At 35.6% G+C, this 19,618-nt stretch overlaps 1 protein-coding gene across 5 annotated transcripts in view; it reads left to right on the top strand.

Moving 5' to 3' along the window:
- BRAF (B-Raf proto-oncogene, serine/threonine kinase) overlaps positions 1-19,618 on the top strand; it is a 142,123-nt gene that overhangs the window by 67,844 nt on the left and 54,661 nt on the right. For all 5 annotated transcript variants that reach the window (XM_044774278.2, XM_070514705.1, XM_070514692.1 and 2 more), the window contains 5 exons: positions 1,481-1,744; positions 10,954-11,057; positions 11,889-11,991; positions 16,655-16,803; positions 17,747-17,866. In XM_044774278.2, coding sequence (XP_044630213.1) covers positions 1,481-1,744; positions 10,954-11,057; positions 11,889-11,991; positions 16,655-16,803; positions 17,747-17,866 — 740 coding nt within the window. The remainder of the gene's footprint in view (positions 1-1,480; positions 1,745-10,953; positions 11,058-11,888; positions 11,992-16,654; positions 16,804-17,746; positions 17,867-19,618) is intronic.

Genomic DNA, 19,618 nt, shown 5'->3' with positions numbered 1-19,618 from the left:
CTCTTCTCCCCACTCACTCCATCCATCTAAATGCTAATCTTTTAAGGCCCCTTGCTTCCTCATCTCACCTTCTATCAAGAAGGTTCTTTATTTCTCATGTACAGCACTTACACAAATAAAAATACGTCTTTCTGCTTCTCTCCAGCCCAATAGTAAAATCCTTGAGAGATGAGAAATGCCATTTTAAAATCTATGATTCTCCGTTGTAACCTTCTATGAATGTTTGTAGTATTGCATCTCTTTGGGGTGATAGGGAGAAATGGTGGACTATGGTTGGGGGAAGGTGGTTATCACTACCTTAAAGAACCATGGACGGGGCCAGCCCCGTGGCCGAGTGGTTAAGTTCACGTGCTCCATTTCGGCGGCCCAGGGTTTTGCCTGTTTGGATCCTGGGCGCGGATATGGCACTGCTCATCAGGCCATGTTGAGGTGGCGTCCCACATGCCACAACTAGAAGGACCCAGAACTAAAGTATACAGCTATGTACTGGGGGGATTTGGAGAGAAAAAGCAGGAAAAAAAAAAAAAGAAGATGATTGGCAACAGTGGTTAGCTTAGGTGGCAATCTTTAAAAAGAAAAGAACCATAAACATATATATTCCAATTCATTCCATCTCTTTACTTTCAATTTCATTCTGTTTTCAAGAATCTTCTTTTAGAATATGGTATCTTATGTGGTCATTTGACTTTATAGCTTTAGTCAAATGAAACTTGTAGAAAGATACCATGATGGATAATGGCCCCAGAATTTCTTTACTGCAGTGTGTAAGCCACCTTTTCAAATAAATTTCCATTCTCTAAGAAGTATTTGATGGGGAAGGAGGTCATCAGATATTCATAGTGAGAAAAATAAAGTATTTTACCTGATAGTTATTTCAGAAAGAAGGTGGCAGTTATATGTCTCCAAGCCCTATTGAGGAGGTTTTGATGGTAATGGTGAGATCTGGCACTGTGTACCTAAGTCCTCTTTTTTGACAAATCTATCACTTCATCTCCTTTTCAATTTTTCTTTCTTCTTTGAGAGAGAGAGAGAGAGGGAGGGAGAGTGTGTGTATATATGTGTGGTATGAAACTTTATATGCCTATAACTTTTATGGAAAAAAATTTTTTAATGGAGGGGCTACTTATCGTTGAAGTAGTGTGATGTTTTATCTTATGTTAGGTATGTGGTTTGGAAGGCAAATTGTGATTTGACCAGAAAATTGCAAATACTATGTATATTAATATTCATATATATTCTATTCATCACATATATATGTGTCAGTTTCTCCATGTAATGTAGTGTCTTATAACAAAAGATTTATCAATTTAAAGGTAAATGTATTTCTTTACAGTACTTCAGCACTTATTTGTAACTTGTAACTTAAAACCCTGTTAGCTCGATTATAAGGAGGTTATAATCAAAGACTTAAATTTCCTATTTCCTTTTATTACTGTAAGGAAAAAGTCCAGATTCAATGTAAGTCTACTTTATTTTATAGGCCTATGAAGAATACACCAGCAAGCTAGATGCCCTCCAACAAAGAGAACAACAGTTATTGGAATCCCTGGGGAATGGAACTGATTTTTCTGTTTCTAGTTCTGCATCAACGGACACCGTTACATCTTCTTCCTCTTCTAGCCTTTCAGTGCTACCTTCATCTCTTTCAGTTTTTCAAAATCCTACAGATGTGTCACGGAGCAACCCTAAGTCACCACAAAAACCTATCGTTAGAGTCTTCCTGCCCAACAAACAGAGGACAGTGGTGAGTCAACTTTTAATGTCATCATTGCTTTTTCTTTGTATTTTTCAGAAAGACCAGTTGTTCAAAATGAAATATATTATCACTTCATACTCAGTGGTCATAGAAATGGAAGCATCCATTTCAAATGAGAATGGAAAAGATGTAAATATTTGTTGCCAAAGTCTGTGTTCCTTAACTGTAACAAATTGTATTGTCCTTAGTGTCGGATTTGACGTTTAAACCTATTTACCAAACTTGAACCACACTCAAATCCAAGTACTAGTTCAGAATCAGTCAGAATTTCAAGACTTGAGCTTGTTTGTTGTCTAACATATATCAGGTAAAATTCATTCTTCACTCTTGAGAAATCTCTATTCAGATTGCTTATCAAATGTTGGATTTTCAATGTGGTTGATATTTTTCCTCTTGTCTATGTAACTTTTGATTATTAATTATTAGTATCACCATTGGAACAGGAGTCCTCTGTAAGTAACGTTCAAAGTAAGGGAATTAGCAGAAATATTATGGAGGGTTTATAATCAATCCTCAGGTGCGACAAGTACTATCAGTAGATTTAAAATAATGCACCTCTATACATCACTACTTTTTATAATGTATATGATTGCTTTTGATATGAATAAAAACCCATTTCATTTCCAAATACAACTGAAGTCAAAGTAGTTTTTAATTTTTTCCTCAGACAGCATTAGTAGTAATGGTGGTTCTTCATGGAAAAATTTTGCTCATCTGTGCTATAGTGGCCTCCAGTGGGGTCAGTTTGTTACTCTGCAACAGAGGCATGTGAGTGTCAGTGTGTGGGGACACAAGACTAGGCCTCCGGCAAGTGTCACAAAGATGGTTGGAACTCAGATCTTCACATAAGCTGAGCCTTTGAACAGTTTACCTTTAGTGAAAGTGTGAACTAAGAGAAAATCTATTCACCAACATACATAAATAACAAAGAAACTTGTCTGTCTTTGCCTGGGCTCCAGATACAGGTTAAAGTTTCCCCTGTGAACTCTTAACTATACACCTATTCTCATCATAGTTTAGGGTTCATATTTGTACTGCCTGCATTGCCCAGGAACCCTCAACCCAAGAAATTAACATAACTATTGGTCATGGAGTGCTAATAGCACCCAGGCACTCGGCAGAAGCAAATGCAAACCCTCCCTTGGCTCATCTAGGACAAGCTCAAAATCCCACGTTATAAGCTATACAAGGAAAGATATACAAGGAAACAGTCTACCATCAGTGAGTTAGAAGACTTAAAAACAGCAAGATTAGATTCCTAAAAGAGAACCAAGTAGAACTTCCATGTGGTCTTAAAATTTAAAACTTTGTAGATGACAATTAGCATCTGTGAAGTATTCTTTTTTTTTAAAGATTTTATTTTTTCCTTTTTCTCCCCAACGCCCCCCGGTACATAGTTGTGTATTCTTCGTTGTGGGTTCTTCTAGTTGTGGCATGTGGGACGCTGCCTCAGCGTGGTCTGATGAGCAGTGCCATGTCCACGCCCAGGATTCGAACCAACGAAACACTGGGCCGCCTGCAGCGGAGCGCGCAAACTTAACCACTCGGCCACGGGGCCAGCCCCATCTGTGAAGTATTCTTGCTAAAAATGATTGCAGTGAATATCAAGCTCCTGGACCTTCCATTTTATAAGAAATGCTGAGGATAGAGGAAAAAGTTAAACACCATGAGGAAACAATTAGAGAAATTCAAAATGTGGACATCTTACAAGACAAATGGCCTGGATTAGTATCATGGTGGATAAAAAGGTTGAGGATTATTCTACACTAATCAAGACTAAAGAGATATAACAACCAAATGCAGTATGTGATCCTGGTTTGGGACTAAGATGGGGAAGACCTATAAAAGACATTCTTGAGACTTGGAAAATTTGGAATGTTGATGAAATATTAGATGTTATGCAATTATTAATTTCCTTAAATATGAAAATAATCATGTAGGAGAATGTTTTTATTCTTAGGAAATACATGCTTAAGTATTTAGGGGTGAATTGTCATGATGCCTTTAACTTTTGCCCCTCTTTTTTGGAAATATAATGCATACAATAGTAAAATGTACAAATCTCAAGTGTACAGCTCAGTGACTTTCTGCAAATGTAACTGCCATGCAGATCAAGATATAAAACATTTCTAGTGTTTGAGAGGATTCTCCTGTGCCCTCTCCAATTCAGTACCCTCCCTCAAGAGTAACCACTATTCTGACTTTCATCTCAATCAATCAAGTTGTAAGTTATTTTCAAATGGTATGATGGAAAACAAAATGTAGAGAGAAAAAACAAATATGAAAAAATAATAATTTTAGAACCTAAGTAGAGAGAATTTGGATGTTAATTGTACCATTCCTCCAAATGTTCTGTATGTTTGAAATTTTTCATAATAGCTTTGGAAAAATTCAAACAACATAGAATAAAGATAAAATAGAAAGTTCAGAAGAAGCAGTTGTCACTAGGGAAAAAAACTATTGAGCATATTGATGCTGATTTGAGAAAGTATCAAGGTAAAACTTTAAATAAAATCTCAATGTCAAGCTACTTACAGCCTATTACAGAGCCGTGTTAAAAAGCTGTATAAAAATTAAAATATTTTATTTACTTTGCAAAACTCGATGGATTATATAAAAAGTAGATTAAACCCAACTGAATGAAGGGAGCATTAGTGAACTCTGGAAAGCAAGGAAAGAGAGTTTCAGAAAATATAAGAGGTTAAGAGATATGAAGGATGGAGTGAACAATTTTATTATATGTCTCAAAGAGTTCCAGAAAGTAAGACTAGAAATAAAGGAGTAGAGCAAAATTCAAAGAAATGATGGCTAACACTTATAAAAGACATATGAAACTAAAGATTTGGAAACACAAGCACTGAGTTAGATAAGTAAATTTGAATCCATACTATTAGACATAACAAATGAAAGAGTATTGTTTCAAAAGAATTTAGGAAAAAAAAATATATAAAAAAATTACAGTTAGATTATCCAAAAAAGTTCTTCATAGCAGCTATGGAAGCCAGAAGCCAACAGAATATATATGCATAGTGCTGAGAGATGCCTGTAAGTCACCTTGGCTAAACTGAGTTTAGCTAGCTAGGTACACTATGAGTGATGGCACAATAAAGGTGTTTCCTGATGAAGGAGTTTGCTTTTCCCAGACTGTGCTTAAAGGAACTACCCAAAAATTACTTTAAGAAAAACATTGAACACAGAGGAATGAATGAAAAGTAAGAATTAAACCTAAAACTATAAAATTTGTAGAAGAAAACAGGAGAAAATCTTTGTGACCTGGAATTTGGCAACAATTTCTTAAATATGACACTAAAAGCACCATCCTTAATGAAGATATTGATAAATTGGACTTCATCAAAATTAAAACCTTCTGCTCTTCAAAAGACAGTGCTAAGAGAATAAAAATACAAACCACAGACTGAAAGATTTGCAAAACATATATTCACATCAAGAACATGTATCCAGAATATATAAAGAGCTCTTAGAACTCTATAACAAGAAAACAAACAACTCAATTGAAAAATAGGCAAAAGATTTGAACAGGTACCTCACCAAAGAAGATACATGGATGGCAAATAAACACATGAGAAAATGCTCAACATCATAAGTCGTTAGGGAAATACAAATTAAAGGCACAAGATACCATTACACATCTACTAGAATGGCTAAAATGAAAGAGTGACTGTGCTAACTATTGACGAGGATGTGAAATAACTGGAATTTTTGTACACTGCTGGTGGAATGTATAATGGTATAACCACTTTGGAAAACAATTTGGTGGTTTTATTTAATGCAATCCCTTCCAAATCCCAATAGCATTTTTTGCAGAAATAGAAAAATCCATTCATGTGGAATTTCAAGGAATCCTGAATAGTTAAACATTCTTGAAAAAGAACAAAGTTGGAAATCATTTCCTGATTTCAAAACTTATTACAAAGCTACGGTAATCAAATCATTGTGGTACTGGCATAGACAGATAGACATATAGACCTTTGAAATAGAGTCCAGAAATAAATTCTCACATATATGGTCAAAGCATCTTTGACAAGGGTTCCAACACCATTCAGTGGGGGAAAGGACAGTCTCTTCCACAAGTGGTGCTGGGAAAACTGGATATGCACATGCAAAAGAATAAAGTTGGACCTTTACCTTACACCATGTACAGAGTTCTCTCAAGTGGATCAAAGATGTAAATATAAAAGCTAAAACTGTAAGACTCATAGAATAAAACATAGAGGAAAACCTTCATGACATTGCATCTGGCAGTGGTTTCTTGGATACGACACCAAAAGCACAGGCAACAAGAGGAAAAATAGATAAGTTAAACTTCATCAAAATAAGAAACTTACATGTATCAAAGGACACAATTAACAGTGAAAAGGCACCCTGTGGAATGAGAGAAAATATTTGAAAATCACATATCTGATAAGGGGTTAATATCCAGAATACATTTAAGAAACTCCTACAACTCAACAACAAAAAACCCCAAACAACCCAATTGAAAAATGGGCAAAGGACTTGAGTAGACTTTTCTCCAAAGAAGATATACAAATATACAAATGGTCAACAAACACGTGAAAAGATGCTCGACATCACTAATCATTAGGAACATGCAAATCAAAGCCACAATGAGATACTACCTCACACCCATTAGAATGGCTACTATCAAAAAAAGAAAAAAGAACATGTGTTGGCAAGGATGTGGAGAGATTCTAATCCTTGTGCATTGCTGGTGGGAATGTAAAATGGTGTGACCACTATGGAGAACAGTATGATGGTTCCTCAAGAAACTAAAAATAGAATTACATATGATCCAGCAATTCTACTTCTGGATATATACACAAGTGGATTGAAAGTGGGGTTTCGAAGAGATTATTTGTACACCCACATTCATAGCAGTATTATTCACAATCACTAAAATGTGGAATCAACCCAACCATGAACTGATGAATGGATAAACAAAATGTGGTATATATATACAATTGGAATATTATTCAGCCTTAAAAAGGAGCAAATTCTTACACATTCTACAGCATTGATAAACTTTGAGGATATATTGCTAAGTGAAATAAGCCAATCATAAAAAGACAAACTGTATGATCTCATTTGTATGAGGTACCTAGAAAAGTCAAATTCATAGAGACAGAAAACAAAATGGTGGTTGCCAGGGCCTGGAGAAAGGAGAGATGGGGAGTTATTTAATGGGTATAGAGTTTCAGTTTTGTAAGATGAAAAGAATTCTGGAGATTTTTTGCACAACAATCTGAATGTACTTAATACAAGTAACTATACACTTAAGAATGGTTAAGGTGGTAAATTTTATGTTATATGTATTTTACCACAATAAAGGAAAAAAAACAGTTTGACAATTTTGTAAAAAGTTAAACACTCACCTAGCATATGATTCAGCCATTCTACTTCTAGGTATTTACCCAAGAGAAGAGAAGGCATATGTCCATACAAAGATTTCTACAAAAACATTTAGTTGTTTTATTTGTAACAGCACCAAACTAGGCATAACCCAAATGTCCATCAGCAGATGAATGGTTAAACAAGTTTTGCTATATCCATAGAATAGAATACTACTCCGTAGAAAGAAATGCACTACTGAAATACACAGCTGTAGTTGACCATATACTGTGGTATACCAAAAGTAGGCTTGCCTGGATCAAAGAGAAATTTGCATTTGTAATTTTGATAGATACTTTCAAATTTTGCTTCATAGGTGTTGCTTAATTTTGCACTGCTACCAGCAATGTAAGAGATGCCTTTTTACCATAGACTCAGCAACAGAATATGTTGTCAAACTTTTGGATTTTTGCCAGTCTGGTAAATGAACAGCATCGTGGCTGGTTTGAGTTTGCTTTTCTCTCTCAGTGCGATTGAATACCTTTTCATATGTTTGAAGGCCATTTCTATTTCTATGAACTATCTTTTATGTCCTATACCCATTTTTCTTTTGGGTTGATGGTCTTGATCTCAATTGTTCAGCAGCTCTCTATCCGTCAGGAAGATTATATGCCTGTTATATGAGTTGCAAATATTTTTTCCCGGTTCGAATTTGTCTTTTGACTTTGCTTACTCTGTGTTTATTAGTATTGCCATCTAAAAGGCTCTTAGTTTTATTTAGTGGAATTTAATATTTTTTCTTTTGTGGCTTCCAGATTTTGCATCATAGTTATAAAGGCCGCCTTCACTTCAGATTATAAAGGAGTTTACCATGGTTTTTTTCCAGTTCTTTTATGGTTTCTCTCTTCCTTCCTTCTTTCACTATTTAAACCTTTGATCCATTTGGAGTTTACCCTAGTGTACAATATGAAGTATAAATGAACCTTTTTTTCTAGATTAGTTCTAGTTGTCCCCACATCACTTACTAAAAAGTTCATCTTTGCCCTATTTCAGATGCTGTCTTCATGTTATTGTAATTTCTTTTACGTATTGGAGTCTGTTTTGATCTTTCAGTTCTGTTCCATTGGTCTGTCGGTTTGTTGAATAGGTGCTATCATGAAGGAGCAAATAGTACAAAAAATCAGCCTACTGGAGTAGAATGAAGAAAGACTGATTGATAGATTTTCCCTTGGTGATAGAGTGGAAAACCCAATTTTTGCCTGCTGATGAAATATATACATGCCTTGGAATCAACCTGTGCTGAGAAGCATTAGGGAGCATAGCTGTATTTGAAGATGGCATTACTGGCGCACATGAGGGAAATTTCCAAAGGAACTGGCATAGATAGCCTCAGTTCACTGATGCCATATTATGGAATTTGAATTTTGCCCTATAAATAATGGGAAAATTTTAAGCGGGCTCATTAAATGTAAGATTATATTTTAGGATGGGATTCTAAATCTGAGTTCATTGAGCTCCTCAGTAGTCCATATGTTGGTTTCAGGTTCAATGAACCCCCTGAAATTTTATGTTCCAGAGAGAACATCTGAGGCCTTCCTCAGATTCTCAGAAGTCTTTGACACACAGAAAAGTTAAGAATACCTTCTTTAGAAAGATATCTATGGTAACATGGGATAGGATAGGTTGGATGGGGTTTAAAACTAAAGATAGGGTTGCCAACCAAGAAGTTGTTGCATTAGAGTAGGTGGAATATGAGCAGCAGAGGGAAAGAGTGAGCTTTCCCTTCATTCTTTCTGGAATGTACAGCCAGTTCTCGCTGTTTGCAGTAGGTATGTTCTATAAATTTGCTGCAAACACTAAACCATTGCTCCTAGGGGAAATACAGGTTACTGTTATATAAATGAGCCAAGGTGGCCTCTGTATATTGGCTTCTAGGTTCTTTATTTCTTCACAGCTGGCTGGGGCTTGTTAGTTTAAAAGCCCACTGGCATAGGTCACTTGTTTAGAGTATGAGAGCTAGGACAAGAAGGCCGGGTGTTACTTTGTTCAGCCTCAAGTGGGATGGCGTTTGTTGGGTAACTCAAATTTTTTGCCGTTCTGCGCATGTCTGCAAAAGCGCTGCAAGTATTGATTTGGAGGTTACAAATAAATTGTAGTGAGTGGACAAATTCCGCAAATGCGGAGTACATGAATAAAGAGGATTAACCGTACTGGTCCCATCTCTTGAATACTTCCAATGATGAGCCTACTCCTTCATGATAAACTTGCCTTGCTAGGTAGTTTTAACGGTTATAATTGAGCTAAAATCTGCCTCCTGTTTTTTCTAATTGTATGTCCTAATTTGGCTTTCTGGGTTGTTCTCCGTTCAATATGTTATTTAAATTCAGTTGTCTTATATTCACCTTTACTCCATTTTTTTCCCCTCTGGCATAAAGATTCCCAGTTTCTTTGGAAACATGGTTTGCTAAGTACTTTCATGGTTTAAAAGAATGGAACCTTTAATTTTATTGTTATTAACTAACACATTGCCTCTGTTTCCACTCCCATCCCCCCCATAAAAAATAACCATCCTGAACTCCCACTCTCTCACTTTAGTCCACACTGTTTGTCAGTTCTCTTTCAGTTATAAATTATTCACATTCACTGGGGTTGGGCTGGGGGTTGGGCACCTGCAGAAAAGGCCAGAGTAGGGATAACTTCAAATATGTAGAAAGGTTCTTCTTATCTCTTTCCAGGGCGCCCTCCTTCCCCACTCCCAGTGTCATCTCTACTTCTCCCTAGGTTAGCTTCATTCTGTAACCAGATTTTCTCAATGTAGTGGGAAAGATAGCCACTGGGGGCTCCAGATTTCTGTCGTCTTGGCACAATGTAACTACAGTAGAGATAGGGGCTTCTCACAGCTAGTGTCCTTCTGTCAGTTTAGGGAAGAACTCCTGTGTTGTTTGTGTCTAGTCCTGGATCAGTTGCTTTTGTCAGGGATATGAGAAACTGATTAGCCAGCTGTTTCATGTGTAGCTAGAAAAGTAGCAACCCTTGACTGATAGCCTCTCTAGTACCATGTGGATTTTTAGGGTTGGGCAGGTTCCCAGAGGAAATAGGAATGCTAGGCAACTAAACAACAAATATTAATTACGCGCATTAAGACAAGTATTTTCTTCCTCTTATGTTTAGGATCAGTAAGATGTCTTTTAAGGACCATCAGTGTGGTTGAAGGGTTACAGTTTTCAGCTTTGAACAATGTTGGATCAAAATTGAATCTGCTTTAATTGTTAACATCTATTATTTCTCAGTGATGGGTACATAGATGTCTGTTATATTTTCTGTTCTCTTTTATATGTTTAAAATATTCCATAATTTTAATAAAAACCAAATCAATTTTGCTTTAAGTTGGTGAAAATAACAGATATTTGAGTTATAATTTCCCTTTAATATTAAGTTAGCTTTAGAAATGATGTTGTCTCTGGGGCCGGCCCGGTGGCGCCGTAGTTACGTGTGCACGTTCCCTTTCCGCAGCCTGTGGTTCGCTGGTTCGGATCCCAGGTACAGACGTGGCACCGCTTGGCAAGCCATGCTGTGGTAGGCATCCCACATATAAAGCAGAGGAGAATAGGCACGGATGTTAGCTCAGGGCCAGTCTTCCTCAGCAAAAAGAGGAGGATTGGCGGCAGATGTTAGCTCAGGGCTAATCTTCCTCAAAAAAAAAGAAATGATGTTGTCTCTGACATAGTAATCCATATGACCTTTTAAAGATACTATGTTGTAAAGGTAAATTATTGAATTTTGAGAAAATGATGTGAAAAAATACCTAATTTATTCCCCTTACCTCATATCATGTATTTATGATACTATAGGTACCTGCAAGGTGTGGCGTTACAGTCCGGGACAGTCTAAAGAAAGCACTGATGATGAGAGGTCTAATCCCAGAGTGCTGTGCTGTTTACAGAATTCAGGATGGGTATGGTTTGTATGTGATGTGAAGTTTTGTTTAAAAAAAGGAAAAAAAACCCTCAGATAGTAAACTTTGGGGTTTTCTGTAGGATCTGTACCCAAGCCTAGGAAATTGAAAATCAACTTCAGAAAAAAATATTAAGTTCACCTAAAGAAATCTTGTAGGTCCTTTGAGGAGTTAACATTAAATAATTTTGTGTGATGATAGTGTTTATTACTCTAATTAAATGACTTTACTTGGAATTTGAGATTCTTACAACTTTTGAACCATTTAGAATGTGCTTTATTTGAATAGTGGACTCTTCCCAACTGCCCTGTTTTTAATACGAACTCTCAGTTTCATAAAAGGCTTATCAAAATTAACATTTTATATTGAACTATTTTTCTTTCAGAATGCATCTAAAATTGTGCCAAGACCCCCCCAAATTTTGAATCCCAGTTTAAAAAAGTATTCTTTTTGGGGCATGTTGTCCCTTGAGTACTCTTTTTCTTTGAAAGGATAGATAAATATCCATACCTGTGATTTTTTTTTTTCTTTTTTTTTTTTGGACGCCAGGAACAATCCATTTTCTGCTGTTGTAGGTCTTTTCTGGAGCTGACTTGAAGAAAAGAGTACATCTCTTTACCCTGCTGTTTGTCCAAGAGTGATACATTTATTTGGGGTAAACTTAAAAATTAATTTATTGCCATTTAAATTTCTAACGATGGAAGACCAGGGAGCCAAACCTCCCTCACCATTACTAGCCCCTCAATAACCAAATTTTCATATCTTCAGCATGAGGTATATGAAGATTTTTAGGTATAATAACCAAGAAAGATTTGTGTCTACACTTTGCAGAGAGAAGAAACCAATTGGCTGGGACACTGATATTTCCTGGCTCACTGGAGAGGAATTGCATGTAGAAGTGTTGGAGAATGTTCCACTTACAACACACAACTTTGTATGTACCTTTACATTTTTTTGAAATGTCAAAAATGTTTGGGTTCTTGTGAATGAATTTCTATTTAGGGAATATGAAATATGGATGAATAATTTGAGAATTGATATTTTACCTAAGTTGAAAATCAGTTTTGTTCTTTAATAAACTCGTATTTAAACTAAAGAGTTTTATTTTAATCATTGTGCTTTCTTTTTAATTTAAAACAGCAATGCATGTCCATTATTTAAAGAAAATAAAAAGAAAATTTGAATGGTACAAAAGTAAATCAAGTAAGAAAGTGAAAATACTATACTAGATGTAAACATTTGTTAATAGTTTATTGTATAGTATTCCAGATTCTTTCTCTTCTTTCTGTGAATACAAACGTGTGCTTATACCTGTGAGCCCTGAGTTTTCTCTTTTATCTTTTTTCCTCCCTTCCCATCACTTCCCTTCATTATTTTCCATTTCTTTACTTTTCTTAAACTAAAATTCGAATAATGTTTTGTGTAATATTCTTCACCTTTTTTTACAAAAATGCATCATGGACATCTTTCCATGTCAGTACACCTCGCTTTATTTTTGTAATGATTGCATAGTAGTCCATAAGAATATAAATTAGGTATATTTAGCCATCCCTCTATTAATAGATAAAGTGTTTTCAAAAAATTATATACAGGACTAAATAGAATCTTTACGCATATATCTTGACACACTAGTATAAATGTTTCTGAAGGATAGGTTAATGGAAGTAGAATAGCTCTCTTTGAGGACTTCTCCCTTTATCTGGTTTTGCTAGAAACTTGCCGAAGCTAAGTGTCACCAGCGTGAGGCCTGAAACATGGGACCTCTCCGCCTTAGAGAGGAGGATAGATTGCCAGAGCTTGAGAACCTATCCTCTAAAAGGGTAGGCAGAAGCCAGGATTAGAGTGATCTCTAAAGCAGGAATGCATTTCTGACTTTTCTGTATATATGGAATTTTAACTGTAGTTTGTTTATTCTAGATGGATAGTTATTGCTACCCTTTTGGCATCAAATGTTTTCCCATGTGCCTTGGTGGTTAGTACAGCTGGGCTCTTAAAACAGACGATTGATGAGATGGTTTGCTTGGGGGTTTGTGCTTTCGGGGCTCCATTACTGGTGAATAATTATATCAGGTTTGTGCTTCAATAAATAAGGCATCTTTTAGATGAGTGTAAGATACGCCTAATGTCAATCAAATTTACTGTGTAACAAATAGTTTTATAATGATAAGCTAGAAAGTTCATTACTATTGATTTTTTTTAACTTGTGGAATTTGAGTGGATAAATCTTAAGATTTTTATTTAAATTTTTAGGAATCCAAAAACAGTTGAGCTTACATTTCATAGTGATTACTACTCTTTTTCTTAATTATTCTTCTTAGCTAGAAATTGGATATGAGGAGGTGAAAGAAGACCTAAGTTGCTAACCACAAAATAGTATTAAAATAGTGCCTCAGGAAGGTCCTCGCCACAAAAGGATAATGAAAGCCAACTGCAGGTTAGTTCCAGAGTATGGAAATCCTCACAACACAGTTGGAGACCGAGTAGCAAATATTTATTGAGAACTTTCCATTTGCCAACACTGTGTCTGATCTGGGGATATGACAATGAATAAGAAAAACAGTATATTCCTGCCTTAGAGTAGAGAGACATGATTTAATAAGAAAATTTCATAAACACTCTTAATTACTGTGTATGTATAAAGTGCTAAAGATGCACAGAATAGAGACCCCTAACCTGGCCCTTGAGGGATCAGGAATGTTTCCCAGAGGAAGAAGTATCTAAGCTAAAGCCTCATGGATGAGAGAATAGCAGATGAAGATTGAAGGGAAGAGTACTCTAGACAGAGGGAACAGCAAGAAAACATGTTACCTTTTCAGTTTTGAGAAAGTTCAGAATGGATGGTACAAAGTCGGAGAGGGGGTGTGTTACAGTGTAACAAGAGTTATGGTAGAGTAAGCAGAGTCCAACTCATGAGAGTCCCTGTAAGCCATGTTAAAGATTTGGACTTCCCTCTAAAATAATTGGAAAGTTAACAATTCTAAGGAGGGGAGAAGTGTGATTAAATTTGTGTTTTAGAGCAATTGCTTTGAGTGCCATATAGGGGCAAGAGTAAAAGCCTATGTTCTGCCTAGAAAGCAAAGAATTCCTCTCTTTGCTTCTCTAGTAATGGATTTTGCTGGCTACTCAAGGAATGCTTCTTATGCCTCCTGTTTTCATAGAATCTGTTATAAAAGCAGTTCCTTCAGTATTTACCTATATCCCAGGAGTTCTTGGGAACTGGTGGGGCGCAGGGTTGGGGAAGGTAGAGAAACAAGATTTGAAACAGATGCCATGTGTCCAGCCCTTCTCATTTTCTATAAGCACTGAGGTTAATGTCTTCCTTCAGACAGCCCACACCTTACAAATTAATGCATGCAAATTGCTAGGTCTGTGCCTTCCACTAGTTCGCCATCCATATCTGGATGTACTTGAATTCCAGAATAAGCCTGAGTTGTGACCCAAAAGAAAAGTTATACCTTCCTGTGTCCACCTTTACGGACAGAGGTATGCTCAGAGATACATGTACATGTCACTTACAGTTTATAATCAAATGCATACCCACGTTTTCTCCCCCTCAGATGTTTTCTTCTCTCTGCTTCCCTCCTTCCTCCCCTCTCTCCTTGCCTCTTTTTTCTTTTTTCCTCCTTTACATACACAAACAGTTAGTTACACCTAGTTTTCAAGTACAAGTCAGTGATAGGAAGAATGACTGCAATTGAGTAGATTAATGAAGGAAGAGAAATTAGGGCTTCATGAAATTCAATAAATTATCAGGCAAGTGAGGGTGTGAGTGGTTAGCAAAGAGGATCAGATGACTATAAAATGCTGATTCCTGTGAAAATGTATTTTTCTGTGATCTATTTCCTGAGGTTCTGCTAACAATATAAAAGGTGCTTGCTTTGGTAAATAGTGGCCTCATAAATATTAAAGAAGATTTTCTAATTTCTCGTATATCCAGAGACAAAGGAAAACGAACAAAGCTAATAAAAACAAGCAGTTGCCTTTTTAAATCCCCTAGAAAGTGATACATAACAAAAAAAGATGAAGAAAACTAGAGCCACTCTTAAAACTACCTTAATGTTTTCAAAAAGCCAGAATGGATGGTGTGCCAAGATACCATTTTCTTGATGAAACATTATTTTTTAATAATTTTTTATCCCATTAAATATGTGTTTCTTGAAAAGAGTTTGGTAAACTGTGAGTGTTGAAATCAATGTAATGGATGATGAAAAGCATTTACGTGTAATGGATTAGAAAATTTTGATGTACATATTTGGTCAGGTAAGTATTGTTATATGAATACAGGTGTGTCCTGGGTCATAATGTAAAAATATATTTCTTACTGTTGTTTGTGATTAAAACTGTCTGAAAAACTGAGATGAATTGAGAATATATAGGAAAGAAAAAGGGACAAAATAGAGTCACTCATGTTCTCACCACTCTGAAATAGCCATTGTTAACATTTTGGTATTTGTTTATCCTTTTTATGTTGTCTGCTTATTATATACACAAAGCAAATACTTTTTAAGTGATTTCTGGCTTCGGTAGTTATCAAGATAGAGCTTCCCAGCACAGTTCTGTTTGTGTGACCCATGTTGTAGAGCATTTGCCTTCTGACATGGAGTTCTTACATGTTGCCTTTCAAGTTTCACATAGAGGAATGTTCACAAATACATTTAGATGTTCTAATCCTCTAACAAACTGATGATTTTTAAAAGTACTTGCTGCTGTCTTTTAGGTGATTTTCCTATCCCTTGTCCTAGTTACCAAGCTTAGGTAGGGTTCTGATTTTCATACAATTGCAAACTAGTTTTTCCTTTTATAAATAATTGTTTTTAACATTTTAGTCAAAGTATATTTACATTTTAATCAAATGTATATAGTTTTAAAAATAGTGCAGAGGGGCTTATAATGAAAAATAATGTCACCCCATCCCTTGGTAGCTTTTAATGCCACTCTCCAGAGGAAATTACTCTTAACTTTTAATGGTTTCTGTTTTAAGCTCTTTGGTGATTATTTGCATATTACTAAGTAGTAACTTTACACCACACTTTCTTACTTTACCAACTTCAGACATCATTTACTGATTACTGATTCCATAGGGAATTAGCTCATTTGTAGTATTACAACCTTTCCACCTCCTCCAATGTGTTTTCTGGGTTTTTTTGGTTCCTCTGTTGGATACCTTTATAACTTTAAATAATATACCTTTGTTTCTTATTCTATCAACACCAGTAAGCATCTCTTAACTCCTTTCTTTGTATAGTTATTAAACTGTACCCTTATCCTTTCTTTCAGCTCTATTCTGTCTTTCTGCTTGTCATCTCTACTTTTACTTTTATGTAGTTAACCTTGAAATTAGTTTCCAGTCTTTTATTCATTTCCCACCTTCTTGACTTCTGAGTTTTTTAATTGGATGTTGAGTGGGAGATAAATACATATACTCCATCTATTATCTTGAACCCACTGGTTTTGATTTTAGTATCTTAGTGTGTGAGGTAGTTCTCATGATATAAACATATTAAAGATTTGTTATTTTAAACAAAAGAGTAAATAAGTTGATTTCTAAAAAGATTCTTGCAAGCTTTTGAAATCCTCTATGATATTTTACTTTGCAGGTACGGAAAACTTTTTTCACCTTAGCATTTTGTGACTTTTGTCGAAAGCTGCTTTTCCAGGGTTTCCGCTGTCAAACATGTGGTTATAAATTTCACCAGCGTTGTAGTACAGAGGTTCCACTGATGTGTGTTAATTATGACCAACTTGAGTAAGTAATCAAAAAACAAAATCTCTTTTCTATCTACCATTTTAACTTAATCTGAAACTGGTATGTCTTAGAGTCTGTGGGGATTGTCTTTCCAGTAGAGTTGTTACAGGGAATTAAAAAAAAGTGTGGCTAGAGAGTAATAAATAGTATAGCCAGTACTTCTTTCCAAAATTGTAATATTGCTTTAGCTATACATTTCATCTATGTTTTATATTATTTTTTAATTAATGAAGGTCCCTTGCCCATGAAAATCACTTTCAGAGAGTTTTTGGGAGGAGAGCAGGTGTTGTTTCAATTAAGTTAACCCTTATATTTTTGGATCACAGATCAGGAGGTCTGATTCTCTCATCTGTTTTGTAAATTATGTTTTCTGTCTCTCTCAATCTCTTTTTTCCCCCTCCTTCCTTCTATCCCCCACCCTCCTGGTTTATTTAAAAGTAAGATATGAAATCTTTGTACCCAGTGTGTCTCTTTCTAAAATTTCCGTTTGCTTTATGCCAATAGATTAGACTGAGTCTACTTTAATCATCTTTTATGTTATTGTTGTTGCTGCTTTTAAGGTCTTATTACTTTTCTTGATCACTTGAGCAAATAGACTTCAACTCTGTACTTTAAAGTATATTATAATGATGTAATCTAGCTTAGTAGGGTATACATTTTCTTCTAATTCCTTAACCATAAAACATGATTTTTCCCCTCTAATATGTAGACATTTGCTGTATAGAAGGACTAGTTTTGGATTTTGAGCTTGCCTTTGAAAGTAAATATAATTTTTTTAAATAAGCCTTTAGACAGAAATACAACTAATTGAATTTAACAGTCGTTTCTGAAAATGGAATTTGATTTCAGATATTTAACTCAATGATGTATTCTGGTGTTATGAAGCTTCTGGGTTTTGCACAAGTTAGGTTTGTTTTGTTTTGTTTTTGTTTTTGCCTCACAGTTTGCTGTTTGTCTCCAAGTTCTTTGAACACCACCCAGTATCACAGGAGGAGGCCTCCTTAGCAGAGACTGCCCTTACGTCTGGATCATCCCCTTCTGCACCCCCCTCCGATTCCATTGGGTATGATTTGACTCCTGCTGCTCTTCACTGCCGTGCTATATGAGCTGGTTTCTTTTGAATCTTTTGGTTAATTATAAGCCTTTCCAACATTTGGATTGTTAAGAAATTTTTTTCGGACAACCTATTTTATCACACCAGTCATATATTTACATGCATTTGGAAGAGATATATGGGATTAAAGCTGACATAGACTGTTTCAGGACCAGTCTTGAAAAAATCAAGCAACAGATAATTTAGATTCCCTGCCTTGTGCTCATCACTTTGTTAGGTAATATCATATATAGATGTATATGACTTCCATTTAGAAGAGTAGCGTTAACATAAGAGACAATGGCAAACAATTTAAAAACAGTATATAATTATAATCTACAATTTATGACTTACTATTTTAAACTTTGGAAAGGGCATAAATAATCATGTTTACAGAAGAAAGAATAGTGAGAGTAGTCAAGAAAATTTAATAAAGTGGAATTTGAACTGCATCTTAAAGAATTCTAGAATCTGAATGAGCTTAGGGTATAAAAGCATGATGATGAGGGAGGTTCGAGGGAAGCATAAATAAAGGGAGTAGGGATGGTGGATTTGGAAGATAGTGAAGAGAGGCTAATCTAAGTCAAGAAGGATCACGTGTAAACCAGATTATGGAGAGTCATTGAATTCAGGCTGGAATTTAGACTTGACACAAGAGCGGAAAAAATAATTAAAGGTTTTTGAGCAGTGGGCTAACCTGATGAAAGTGGTTTTACAGAAAGAATCACTTAGCAATGATATTTAGATAGACTGATGGAGAAATGTGTCGGGTGAAGAAGGCCAGCTAGGACACTGCTGACACTGAAGACTGAGAGTCGTTGAGGACTTGAACTGGAGCAGCAGCAGCATGGAGAAGGGATGAGTATTCATAAAGTGTAAAAGAAAAAAATCATAGTGTTATAGTTGTGGAGGATAAAGGAGAGAACTGACTTTAAAGATGATACAAAGTCATCGTATTCAAACTTCATAGTAAGAAAAAACAAATGATGAGTTTAGTAGATATTAGTTTGCTTTGGAGCATTTCTTACACAGGTCTACTTACTCTTTCCCTATTGAGCTTGAGGCAGCATAAATTACTCTATATCTGGAAGCATATGGTTAAAAAAGTACCCACACAGCATTCTGTTCTAGAATATTCTAGAGATATTATTTAAGATCAGAAATATTTATTGTCAGTTTTAACCCTACTTCCTTCCACTCTTTACAATGTAACACTATTTCGTCTACCTAGAGAGAGAATTAAGTTGACACTCCCAATAGACGTGTAATTTTTACAAAGCTAACCTTCCTAGAAGTCTCATAGGCTAGAAAATTTAGCAAAAGACTTTTATTTAAGGAGTAGAAGTGTTTATCTACTTTGGAACACTGGAAAATGAAACCACTATGTTCTTTGGTGAGGAAGTAACAGTTATCCTCTCTGGTGGAGTCATTTTATTCCCGCTGTCTCTATCATTTGTTGTATGCACCTGTGTATTTCTTAGAAGATCAAATCAAAGTGTTGTTACTGTTCGTTTTGATTTTTTAATTAATCCTTTGGCTTATGACATTTACTCCTGACAGATTCTTTAGACCATGATGCCTTTCTAATGGCAGGTCCCAGTTCTGTGAGCAGAGTTACAGAACACCATAATGAAATTAGCTTGCCCTCTCCAAAGATTTATAATGGTGTAATGATCCAGGATGTTTGCTTCCAGTGAAGGAATGCTATCTTAACATTAAGAA

The sequence above is a fragment of the Equus asinus genome, chromosome 1, assembly GCF_041296235.1.
Source record: "Equus asinus isolate D_3611 breed Donkey chromosome 1, EquAss-T2T_v2, whole genome shotgun sequence".
NCBI classification, from domain to species: domain Eukaryota; kingdom Metazoa; phylum Chordata; class Mammalia; order Perissodactyla; family Equidae; genus Equus; species Equus asinus.
The sequence above is the reverse complement of the archived record's forward strand: the minus strand, read 5'-3'. Positions and strand labels throughout refer to the sequence as shown.